The sequence below is a fragment of the Orbicella franksi genome, chromosome 15 (genome assembly GCF_964199315.1).
Source record: "Orbicella franksi chromosome 15, jaOrbFran1.1, whole genome shotgun sequence".
Lineage (NCBI taxonomy): Eukaryota > Metazoa > Cnidaria > Anthozoa > Scleractinia > Merulinidae > Orbicella > Orbicella franksi.
This window is the reverse complement of record NC_138159.1, coordinates 1,247,428-1,260,200: the sequence shown is the minus strand read 5'-3', so window position 1 is coordinate 1,260,200 and position 12,773 is coordinate 1,247,428. Positions and strand designations below refer to the sequence as shown.

At 39.5% G+C, this 12,773-nt stretch overlaps 1 protein-coding gene across 1 annotated transcript; it reads left to right on the top strand.

The window, feature by feature from the left end:
• The first annotated feature begins 1,106 nt into the window (after window positions 1-1,106).
• Window positions 1,107-12,727, top strand: LOC145470771 (peptide-N(4)-(N-acetyl-beta-glucosaminyl)asparagine amidase-like). Its single transcript, XM_081454605.1, has 14 exons — window positions 1,107-1,411; window positions 2,885-2,981; window positions 3,498-3,644; window positions 3,912-4,154; window positions 4,597-4,833; window positions 5,236-5,452; window positions 5,657-5,845; window positions 6,430-6,671; window positions 7,529-7,639; window positions 8,437-8,613; window positions 9,151-9,200; window positions 9,702-9,837; window positions 10,503-10,686; window positions 11,317-12,727. The coding sequence occupies exons 1-14, from the start codon at window positions 1,299-1,301 to the stop codon at window positions 11,508-11,510; spliced, it is 2,337 nt and encodes a 778-aa protein (XP_081310731.1). The 5' UTR covers window positions 1,107-1,298; the 3' UTR covers window positions 11,511-12,727.
• Window positions 12,728-12,773: the final 46 nt, after the last annotated feature.

Sequence of the window (12,773 nt, the reverse complement as noted above, 5' to 3'; positions counted from 1 at the left end):
TTAGCACGAAAGATGTTGTAAGGCACTTCATCGATAAAAATCACAACTCGACCCTAAGCGAGTAGACAACGGTCACTTGGCCGGAGGAGGGGATGGGGGGTTGGAGAGAAAGAAGAAAGAAGTTGCACCAACTACAAAACGTTAGCACCAGTCAAAGGCCAAGTAAGCCAAAAGCGGCACAAAATAGCAGCCTTTCCGGCCTTTCAGACCTTCATGTTGTTTTCCCTTGTCCCCCTCGATGATGCAGTGGTTGGTTTGCGAAAATAGACTGGGTCTTGGGCATGCGCCAAAGCCTAACCGTCGGCAAGCTTCTTATCGGACAAGTGACCAGAAATTGTTCAATTCAAGGGGTCCGATTTTATATTTTCTAATTGTGTCCTCTTGGAGCCATTGCCACTTTAGGCGTCGGAAGAGTTTCAATTTCCGCTGGCCATACGGTAGCTCGGAATGTGAGTAAGGCGTGGTCATACGAGTAAACAAAAACAACAACAACAACAACAAAAACACGCAACTGGTACTGCGCGTAAACTGATGCAATCTCTACAGACTGAAGTAAAGCGCAAACCCAAGCGAAAACACACACCATATAAAACAAATACTGACATGCTTTCGCAATTTACGAGGCATCTTGAAGGCGCCGTCGCGAAGCTTTGAGTGTTGCGTTTTCGGGTTTGAGTTCTTCGGTTTCGTTTTCTGTTTCAGGTGTTTTGTCCTGGATGTTTTGTTTTCGAGTTTCGGATGCCATGTTTGGAATTTTGGAAGCTTCCTTTTAAGAAAGTTTGGATGCTTCGTTTTCTAGTTTTGGGTGGTTTGTCAGGACCGTAGCCAGACTAAAACTCTTACCAAGGCAATATCAGGAAAAGCGCTTCCGAGTTCTATTTTTAGCACTCTTTGCGGAATTATAAAGGAAATTTACGTGACGCAAATAATATAGTTAGAAAGACATATCTGCATATGGTTTATGGAGATTTCTATTATCATGAACTTCTGGTTTCCACTATCGATCCGGCCATCGTTTACCAGTGACTCGGCACAACCGAGTTATTTGTTTACTGTTTATGTTGCCAACATGAAGTAATAACCTAAATCTGCTGCTGACTCATTTGGAAGCCGCTGGCTCTTTTTTGTATAAGGAGGAAAATCTGCTTTTGTTCGCTGCTTTACGAGTTGTAATCTGTGTTGGACTTGGGAAATTAGCTGTCTTCCTCAACGCATCCTTTGGTTTTTGTTTTCTTAGTAAGAGTCAGTTGTAATTCATCAAAGTGACAGGATATTCGTAAAACCGAGATCAAAGAAATATGGCTTCCTCTACTAACGGAAATGTGATAGTTATCGAGGACGACAGCCAGTTTCAACAGCAAATCGATCAAGCTGGGAATAGATTGGTTGTGGTAGATTTTACCGCCTCTTGGTGAGATTTGGTTTTATAATGTTGTTAACATTAACTGTATTGGACGAAAACTGATCGTGTTATTTTGAGTCTAAGTGGCGTGTTTTGTAACTTTAGGTTTGGTCACGAAAGCAATTTAAGACGCTGTTTACTTACGAACTCTCAAAGCTATCCGCTCGTAATAAATAGAAATCTCAAGCTTAGTATTTCGTCAATTTCCTGTCAGCTTTTTGAGAGGAAAATCGAAAAATCCTAGTTTTTGAATAATATTAAAAATTAATTTTAGTTGAGACAATTAAAGCTTACATAACTGGTAAGTATTTAGCGGTAGGTTGAAAATAAACAATGAGGTACTTTGAAAACCAACCTTGAATAACACGTTTCGAAAGTTTTGTTTTCAGACTGCATTTCCCCCCCCCCCCCCTCCACCCCATCTCTAGTCTGCAGTCTTCGTTTTAAACCTACTCCCCATTTTACACCAGTCTTCAGTGTACATTATATTTTTACCATTACATAACATTAAGATTATTAACAACATGGTGTCAACTTTTCAATTGTTCTTAATAATTTAATTAATTACCCCCCCCCCCCACCCCCTCAGCAGTTTTAGAATGACTTGCCTGATTTGATTTTGATTAAAGACTACTTTTTTGACTTAAACATGAGGGTTTATTAAGTAAATTAAACTGTATTTGTGTGGAAATTTTAAGAAAAATTGACCAAGATTCTTGTTGTTTTGAAAGTGTGGTTTTAGTAAGTGTTGTCAAAGTTTTGGTTATGTTATACAGGGGAGAAGCATGAATAATGTTTTCTTGCTATATTTTGGACTTTTAGAGTTATCTGAAAGGGAATTTGTTTATTTTTTTTAGTTTTGTTTTAAATTTTTAAACATTTTTTATTTTTTTATTTTTTTATTTTGTCATTATTGGGGACACTGCATTTATGATATAAGTTACATAATAATGTATAGTTACTTTGTTTGGGAATCAAGTATCAGAAAATCAGAGAATAAGTTTTTGTCTACTTTCTAGAAAAGGTCAGATCATCATAGTGTCCTTGTTGTTGTTGCTTTTGAGAGGTGATTAAGATGGCCACACAGAGGAGCTACCATTAACTGATATATTAGATTCATCAAAAAAGACACTTAGTATAAAATTGTTGTATCCCTCTTCATAGCATTTCATTTGATTCACTGCAGGGGTTTGGGCCGGGCACCAGGCAAATCGACCAGCTGTGAGCAGGATTTTGCCTGCTGAGTTTGACCATGTAAAGGAAAATTTTTCTAAAAACAATGTTCAGTTCAAAAGGTTTTGCCCACCTGTGAAACCAAGTTGCTCTCTTGCTGAAAATGTTAATGAAACCCCTATGTAGTGTAGGATTAATTGTCTGTGACGTAACCCAGATGTGCCACATCTTCTAGATTGGAGACACCCCTGAGGTGCATATATTCTGGGTTTAAGTAACACTGATTGCAATCTTTTCTTATTTCTTAAGGTGTGGTCCATGCCGCATGATGGGTCCAATATTCGCAGATTATAGCATCAAATATTCAGCAGCAATCTTTCTGAAAGTTGATGTTGATCAGTGCAAGGTAAACAAATATGACTGCTGTAGATATTGTTTTCAAAAACAACATTTTCATTACTCTCACAGTGCTTCTCTCCACCCAGGTGTAGAAATGGGTGCCAACAAATTCAGTGATGGGGGTAAACCTGGGATGGACTAGCATCCCATCCAGGGGGGAGTAAAAATTACTCCTAGTCGCTTCATACTACAGAAACTGGGATAAGCTCCGGCCTGATGTGCCTCAGCTCATTTGCAGACTTAACTTTTACCTATCCTGGATGAATTGATATTTGGAGGTGTTGGTTTTTTTTGTGGTGGGTGGGTGGGAGGAAGAAAACTGGAGTAACCAAAGAAAAACCCTCAAAGCAAAGCAAGAACCAGTAACAAACTCAAACCACATATAGTACTGGACTGATATCTTACCCAGCCACATTGGTCGTGTTCCTCCAGGCTTTTGAATTACCCACTAGCCCTAAAACTGGTTGCTATCATTCCAAGATTTAATATCTTTCTAAAGAAATGGGTTTTCTTCTTTATTTAGAGGACAGCAGCAACGCAAGGGATCAGAGCCATGCCAACATTTTTCTTCTTCAAGAACAGAAAGAAAGTGGATGAAATGCAAGGAGCGAATCCTACTGGCTTGGAAGATAGGATCAATCAGTGGATTGGAGGAGCTGTGGACACCGTGGTAAATTCACTTTTTTTATAAGACCTTCTCATGGGAAGGTGTAGTAGTGTAGTGTGCAGAGGTGTAATGGGTAACATGATGGACTCAAAATTGGGTGGTTCAGGTTTGAATGCTGGCTGGGTCATTGTGTTGTGTTCGTGCTGTCATTTGTGACTGTGCGTCTCGCTACCTAAGAGTACAAATGGATCTCAACGATCTGTTGAGGAAACTTGACAAAACACTGAGAGCCAACCATTAACTTTGGTTCTTCTCTTGTTTTACTTCTAGACTTATGATCCCAAGAGAGTTGCCACGGGTCGCAGCTGGGACTGTTTTGAACAGCTATTAGACAATCCCCCAGAAATGTTCATGGATGCTTCGCAGCTTCTCCTCAAGTTTGCATCTAACATCATTAACAATCCTGACAACCCCAAGTACCGAACAATAAGAGTTGGCAACAAGATCTTCCAGTCACGCCTTTTACCAGTGAATGGAGCTGTTGAATGTCTCTTTACGATGGGATTCCAAGAGGTAGGTATACAGTATTGAAATAGTAACATGATATGCTAATATTTTTTTTAATGCTGATTCTTCATTTCCTTATATTGGTGCCTCATAGTCATTTATTATAAGCTTACTCCGAGAGAAAGCAATTTGTTGTCTTCTTTTTTTTCAACTGTCTAAATAATACTATATGTATTAAACTTTCTAGTGTAGAATGTGTCTTTAAGTGGTTTTGCTAGACTAGATAAAGTATAATTTATTGATACATAGTGTTTACTCATCCAACGTTCCTTAACTGTTTTAAGCTTTACTTAGTATTTTACTAACATTTTAAGATTTTACTCCTCAAACCTAGTCCTGCAAGGCTATTAAGGAAACTTAACTCTTAAAATGAACATAATAAACTCAGTTTGTGATTATTACCTTAAAAATCCAATGATATTTTAATGCAATATTTCGTGCTTTACAGAGAGGTGATCAGCTGGTTTGCCCTCCAGGAGAATCTTTAGAGAACATGTTGATTCTTCAGGACACGATAAATGATGAGCGAAGCCGCCGCAGTTCTGCCGCAGCAGGAACTGGGCCAGCACCTGCATCAGGTCCCACACCAACTCCGACTGCCTCACAGAATAACCATGAACCTCAGGACCAATTCGCAGGATGCTCACAACCTTCTATTATTCCCAATCCAGCTTCAACTTCATCGGTAAGGAGGATTTCTGCAGTGTGTGATGTTTCTATTGACAGTAAAAAAGTCAAACCTGGAGAATATCTCCCTGAGGTTCTTGTGGAGGAGAAGGTAGGGGGAGGGTGCTACAAGCTGCAATACCTTCCCAGAGAAATTCTAAAAGTCAACAAAGAGTCAGGGATTTTTCCTTTTTGTGTCCCATCAGCAGCACTTTCATTAACGTTTTCAGTAGGAGGACAACTGGTTTTCACAGGCGGGCAAAAGTATTTGATCTGAACTTCTTTGGAAGAAAAACTTTCCACTAGCTGGTCAAATTATCCCCACGGCTGGTCAATTTACCAAGTGCCTGGGCGTTAATGAAACCCTGCTGTCCAGGGTGGTAGTGAAATCTTTAATGGCCTTTTTTACTCTCTGTTTAAGGAAAAAGAGAGAGATTTTCTTCTGAGACTTCGAAGTTCGTTACAACATGTCCTCCTTTACGAAGATCCAGACTTACAATGGAGAGCACGCAACATCATTCCCCTCGCCGAGCTGGAGAAAAAAGCTAAGGAAGCCAGTCAAAAAACAAAGCAGGGAGGGGAGGCCGGAGTGGATGAAAGAGATTGTCTTATTTTAGAACTTCTTAGTTGGTTTAAAGGTAATGTCAGAAATCTTGAATAAATTTGATTTGATTTGTTTGACATCAACTGTTTTCAACAAGAATATAGTCAAACAGTAAACATAATTTTCAAAAATAGATTTGGGAGTGATGGCTTACTTAGCTACAAAAGTAGAGTAGAAAGGAAAATAGGATAAGGTAAATGTATCATTTTTTAACTTTTTTTTGGTGAACTCGTTTAAGGCTCTTTCTTCAAGTGGGTGGACAAACCCACTTGTCCATCCTGTGGTTCGCTGACATTCCCAGTGGGCGTTGTCCCTCCGACACCTGAGGAGATGATTTGGGGAGCTGGAAATGTGGAAAGTTATAAATGTCAATACTGTGGAAAGATCACAAGATTTCCAAGATACAATCACCCTGCAAAACTCTTGGGTAAGACATGAATGTGAAGAGGTTTTATTCAACAGCCTTTGAAGGAATTCTAAGCTACAGACTCTGTTTGTTGCAAACATTTGTCTCATTCTGAGCTCAGCTTTTGCTGAGAGGTCATGGGTTCGAATCCCATTCCAGCCGCCTGAATCTTTTTTCAGGCTTTATTTTCACAACTGGCTAAGTTGTGTATGTGACTGCGATGATTATTTTTGTCTTTGCATCTTTCTCCGCAGTTCAAATGCAGTATCTTTACATACATAGTGTAGTTGTTACTGTAGGGGGAAACTGAACGTGATCAACCCCTACCTTAGACCAAGCATAAGTACTTACAAGTTTACTTTACAAATATCAAAAAACGCTGTGTGTTATACTTTCTGTCATAAATACAAGGAGAATTTCAGGACAAGAGAACCGCAGAAAGCACGGCTTTAAGCCAAAAGTTTCCCACAGAGACGGCATGGAAGAGATGGTTTTATGGCGTAGAAACGACCAGGCTTAGAATACTACACTTTTTTACCCAGGGAGCAATTTTTTCCTTACTCTTCGAGTTGCGTTATATGGTGCTGTTATCTTTTCTTTTACAGAAACTCGCAGTGGAAGGTGCGGTGAGTGGGCCAACTGTTTTACGTTATGCTGCCGAGCTGCTGGATTTGAGGCGCGGCATGTGCTGGATTGGACAGATCATGTGTGGACTGAAGTCTACTCTGAATCCCAGCAGAGATGGCTTCACTGCGACTCATGTGAGAACACGTGTGATAAACCACTGCTTTACGAAGCTGGCTGGGGGAAGAAGCTGAATTACATCATAGCTTTCTCTTTTGAACAGGTCAGTGGATCGGTTCCAGGTGCTGATTTCAAATACGAGGGCCAGTTGATTCGTTAAACAATAAGCAAGACTGTGGAAAACGCTCACAGAAAATTTTGATTTTTTTTTAACATGTAGTCCTCGTGGTATACATAACTTGCAAAAAATTTCGGACGTTTTATATCGGACGTTCAATTTTCGGACACTTTGTTGAAACGTACCTAAGGTAAATCTGCGCCAACAAAACACGAAGTAGACCGCCGGAAACAACATCTGTGAAAATAATAGTTTTACTGCACCTGAAAGGTTTTACTGAATACACGGACGAGAAATAACACAAATTCTATCAAGCCGTTACGTATCTCAAGCAGCATCTCAACTAGAGTTCGCTCCATAAAGGAAACTAGGAGTTTTAGAGCTACTTAAAAATTTTATACTGTGCTGTAGATATTTTCGACACTTAAAATTTTGGACGGAAATTAAAATCGTCCGAACTTATTTTGTAATTTATTAAAGTATTTAAGGTAGCGGGTGAGTAAATATTCTGGATTTGTAGTATATGTTTAAGATTTTCAATATGAATAATATTTTTATGATTTTTGAAATGAAAGTAGAAGGTATTGATTTCCAAATTCGTGTTTCGTGTGTATCTGGGATCAAAGTGTTCTGGATTGAAATACATATTTTTGCTCTGTTGTAGGATTTTTGAAATAAAAGTGGAACGGATTGATTCCGAATTCGCTTTGTGTGTGTATCTGGGATCAAAACAGTGTCAAACAGTGTCTCAAGAGGTTGCGTTCAGTCTTTCGCATATAAGACTTTTTTTCATCACTCCAGATTTATTTTTTGCTATTCGCTTGTTTGTTTTGTGTGGTTAGGTGTTGGATGTGACGTGGCGTTACTCTGCTAAGCATGAAGAAGTCAGACAGGCACGAAATTTGGTCTCTGAAGAGTGGTTACTAGAAATACTTAACAAAATGACCGAAGAGGTAAGATATCCGAACTAAAAACGGGAATTCTGTTGAACCTTTCGTTATGGGCCATCCATTTTCACGGTCTCTCATGGAAGGTCCTCGGTTATACACTTTTTTCTATAAGAAGTTATTTTATAACAATGTCGAGACTGAAGTTTGCAAAATTTTAAGAGTATTTTAAGATTTTAATTACAAGTTTTTCAACTAAACGTTATAAAATTCTTCCTTTCTTGTGACGGCAAAACTAGCCATAATTCAACAAAAACAGCACTAGCTGTATGTTTGATGCTAATACTATTTCTACAAGAGGTTATGTGCAGGCCTTCAGTCTGGTTCGAAAATTACTTTAACACTAAACAGAATTGTCATACGCTATGATCTAAGAATATTCATAACAATGTTTTCAGCAGAAAATCGGCAGAAAAATAAGAATATTTAGCCTTGGCAGGAAAAACAGTATTCTTGCAACAAAAAGAGCGTAGCGTCAGTCACAGAGCTAGGACGCTACCAAAAATAGCATAGTTAACAATACAGAAAATGGCAGAAGTAACGAAGATAGAAAACACAACAGAATGTAGCAAGCTTGCAATGAAGATATCTGAATTAAACAAATATAACGAAAACGATGGGCTGAAAGATGGATGCCGCGATTCGATATATTCATGCAAGCTTGTAGAATTTGTTTAATTTTTGGTCCAAGCTTGTTATTTTCATAATGTTTTGTTTCGTTAATTTTCGGGAAGGAGCTAGCCAAAAGGGTTCTTCTTTCTAGCACTTTGTATAGTTTTTGTGATATTTGTTATTTTTTTTAGCGTCAAAAAAACTTGAGTGAAGAAAGGCGAAAAATATTGCTAGATCGGCAAGTCAAGGAACTGGTTGAGTTCTTCACCATCAAGCCTGTGCGTAATGACGAACTTCAAGGAAGAACGTCAGGTTCTTTAGCCTGGAGACTTCTGCGAGGCGAAACGAAACAAGAAAATGAATGGCAGGTGAGGGACGAATGCACAAAGGTTCCTGGATTTGGTTTTGCTCAGTGGAGCGGTTTTCATTTGAGTGTCGAAAAGTAATAGGTTTTGCATCAACTACGCTACACGATTGGCTTAGAAAACTCGCGCCACTTTTTCATCCAATCAGAAGTAAAACCAAAACCAATCGTGACTTGCTCGCACACGTTTTCCCGCGCTTCGCGTCAGCCACGATGAAGTAATTACTCCGAGCTTTCATTGGTTCACAGGATTTTCTTTGACCTTTGTGACTGGTCAGAGTGATTACTTTGGTGTTGGTTTTACGACACTCAATATCAAACACGAAAGACCGTCTTTCAGTGCATTTCCAAACACCGAGAGGAGAGTTGAAAATACGATGCGCAGCGGAGTATTTTTGACGAACTTCGAGGTGTTTGGAAATGTGATCAAACAGTGCCCTAATGTTTGATACAATGGGACTAAAACTAAGGAGAAAACGGAGAAATAAAATCGTGAATATCTGTGCTCATTTGTTGTTTGTTATCCTTTTCTTCATTGTAGCACGAACCTTATATTTATAAACCAACCGACGAAGAAATTAAAGAGAAGAGGTGAGAATATGTAAGGTTTCGTCGTCATAGATTAGAGAAACTGCAGATGCCTTAAAGTTCCGCACGACCCCTCCAAAGTAACTCCGCCCTTGAGAATACATGAAACTTTAACAGTTGATAGCAAATCTTGAAGTTAGCGACCCTCACTGTCAGATAGTAACAACCCTGACAGCCTCAAAAGAAACTTGACTTATTAAGAAATATCAATGAGGAAAACATAACACGTGCCAAAGGCAAAATATTTCTATGTTCAGATATACATTGAACTTCCTTTCAACAAGTTTTATTATCTCGCCTCTAAATTGCTGTTCTTTATGTGATACTGACAGCTCAAAAAAAGGGGAAAAAAACCCGAAATTCTTAAGGACTTTACCTAAAACTGTGAGTGAAATAACAATTCTTTTAAACGCCTATTCTGTGTACGTTTTCACATTATAAACGATTATAGTTTGTTTAAAGGTTAAGGACTTGCTGACCCCGTGTGCTTAAATTGCCTTTCAGATTACGAATTTGCTTCAACTGTGTCATAAACAAGTATCTTAGAGGCTACGATAGAAAACTAGATTTATCTGGCTGGCAATCCAGAGTGGCTGGGTACAGCTCTATTGTCCGTAAAGTTGAGAGGGACTGGAAAATGGTGAGTGCTCCGTTAAAAGTATTACTTTACTCAAATTTGCAATTAGCCAATCAGGAGCTCTTTAGAGCTCTTTAGTAGAATTTAGCCTGTTCCAGTCTTGAGGTTAGTTGGGGAGCGGTACGAAAATAGGGACTTCAGCATTATATCAGGCACCTTTGGTCTCACCATGGGTATTTTAGCCTGCGTAGCAGGCGTATAAAGGGGATGGGGTGGAGGAGGAGAAGAGATTTCGAGGACATTTCCCCCTCCCCCCCACTCCTCCGTTTTTTTCCCCCGAATTCTCTTCCTTCTCCCCCACCCCCCCTCCCCTTTATACGCCTGCTACGCAGGCTACGGGTATTTTGGCTCGACTAATAGCTCGAGCAAACTCGCCTGATATGCCGCCGAAGAGTATTAAAAAGGGACGATTTGGTATAGAAAGTAGCCTTTCTGTCTGTGCCTGACTGTCTGTCTGCTGCCTGTCTGTCTGTCTGTCTGTCTTTTTGCTTATCTGTCTTCCTACAAGGCTGCTTGTAGCTTCTGGCGACATGTTGATGTCTTATTGGGTCTTTCCGTGGGATCTGTTTGACAGTAAGAGTAACCACGCTTACGATTCGTGTGAATACTTTGCGTGTAAAGTCTTTCTGTTTTTCACTTATTCTCGTTAAATGTTTCTTTTTTTCTAGGTCTACTTGGCGAGGACGGAAACTGCTTCGACTGGTTCAATTACGTGGCAGATAGATTTGAATTCTTGCGATCTAGTGATTGACAGCGTTACTATAGTAGCAAGAAGCACCACCTATCAGACCGGACGGGTGGACTGGAAACTAACTGGAGATGAAGAGAGTCAAAGTGAGACGCTCTCAGGTGGTAAGTGATCAAAATGTCATTTCTCCTTGAATATCAGTACATCCTCAAGCAGACAAGTGATGAGAATAAAGAAATGATCGACTAAGAGTTGCTGTCTTGATGAAGCGCCAAATTCTCATAAATGTCAATGGGAGAAGTAGTCTATCGATCGACGCACCTTGTAATGACAAGACAATTAAACCGAGCTTGACATTACTGTTAAAGAAAGCGTGCTTGATGAGCTTTTTGCAAGCGAGAAATGAAACATGCTGACGGAAAAATCCTGAAAGCCCTGTAGAACTCCACACTATTTGTTGAACTCAGTTAAATGACCTTGCTCTCCATGAGTTCTCGTAGCTCAGTGGATAGAGCGCGCGCCCGGTGTTCGGGAGGTCATGAGTTCGATTCCTGTCGGGGACTCAAATTTTTTCTTTATCCCACGCTCGTGTCATGTTGATCAATTCACCCTTCACATTGTCAATCTTATTGAACGAGTGGAAAGTTCACGCCAGAAGCCGCTACTAGATCTGACATTTTGTATTCATTTTGTCAGTGAAATTGTATTTTTATTAGGGAAAAGTCAGATTGGTAAGTGATGTCTGTGGCAACCATATTTTTCCACTGACAAGCTTGAATCACTCTTTCCAACAGGGCAAGAATCAACCATTACGTCTGCTCTCAGTGGCTCCAAGACTCTCAAACTTACAGCCACACTCAGTGGCGGGAAAGGAGACGTTGCCTGGCAACACGCGCAGATCTTCCGCCAGACGTTTGGCAGCGAGAGTGAATATCCACTCGATATATTAGTCTTGTTTCGAGAGCCCACGCGCGACACCCACCTCTAGACTTTTTAAACAAAAGGCACTTTCTACAGTGAAACCCTGGTTAAACGAACTCCTTATCCCGGATGTAACAAAACTCTGAATATTGAAGCCCCGGATTTAGCGAGCATCGGGATATACGCATCTCCTATACAGGGAACTCCTGATCTAACGAATCTTCCGGATATAGGGAACATCCACATGGTATAAACCTTCGGATGTTAGCAATCTTCGGATAGAGGGAAACTGCGGAGATAACAGACCTCTGGATCCAGGGAGCCCCCGATATAACGAATATAGGGAGCTAATCTGCGGATATAACGAGGTTTCGGATAAAGCGAACAAACGTTGCTAAACTAACCATTTGTAAAGACATCGACTGAACCATTTTCATTTTATAACAAACGTCAGATTAAACGACCTGAATCTTCCGAACCCAAACGAGTTCGTTAAACCAGGGTTGTACTGTACGTTATCCAAACTAAAGGTTCACAAATACATATGAGTTAAAACGTTAGATAGATCTTTCTTTCTATAGACTTTTTTTCTTAGAACTTTAACTGTTATGAATCATTGATTCTACCCTTGTTACCAGCAGAGAGTTATTCTATCTTATCCTTACTGTATCTAGCAGGTGTAAACGAGAGCAGATTAGTGAAAATGTAGGGCTTGAACGAAGGAACAATGATTTAAATACTGACTTTGAGAGCTAATAGAAAGTACGTGCGACAAGTTTAGGTGATTTTCAAAACAAATACTTTGAACTAGGTTCAACTCCTAAGAAGCGAACAAATGAACTGACAAATGAATAATCAAACTGCCTTAATTTTTAAAGGGTTTTCAAATTAAACACGGATCCGTTAACTTTATGGAGACGAATTTTTTTCAGCGAAACACTGACTTCCCTTTTGAAGGTCACAGTTTAGACCGCAGTAAAAAATACCCAGTAGTAATTTAGCGCGAAAAGTGTTTAAAAATTTAATAGGCTATGTATCTGAATTTTAGAAACATTACAAATAGAACTTAATGAAATTTTTCGTGGAAATCGGGGTAAGCTACAACTCGGGCGAGGTGGACCAGTTTGGCTTCAGTGCAAATTTAGTTTTTTCTTAAAGTAGTATCTATTGGAAAAGTTCGAGTAGTATTAAATTATGTTACATAGTACTGTAGTAGTAAAATACCAAGACATATTTGAAGAGCAAGAGAAATCATTAAAAATGATTTTAACTCGTGCTTCTTTATCTGAGTATTGTCATTCTTGTTTTGTTGAACAGAGACCTCGAGTTG

Bases quoted from the DNA above. Each gene is read 5' to 3' on its own strand.
- LOC145470771 (XM_081454605.1), top strand. From the start codon at position 1,299: ATGGCTTCCTCTACTAACGGAAATGTGATAGTTATCGAGGACGACAGC. The intron at 4,834-5,235 runs GTAAGGAGGATT...TCTCTGTTTAAG, and splicing joins ATCCAGCTTCAACTTCATCG to GAAAAAGAGAGAGATTTTCT. The intron at 9,838-10,502 runs GTGAGTGCTCCG...CTTTTTTTCTAG, and splicing joins TTGAGAGGGACTGGAAAATG to GTCTACTTGGCGAGGACGGA.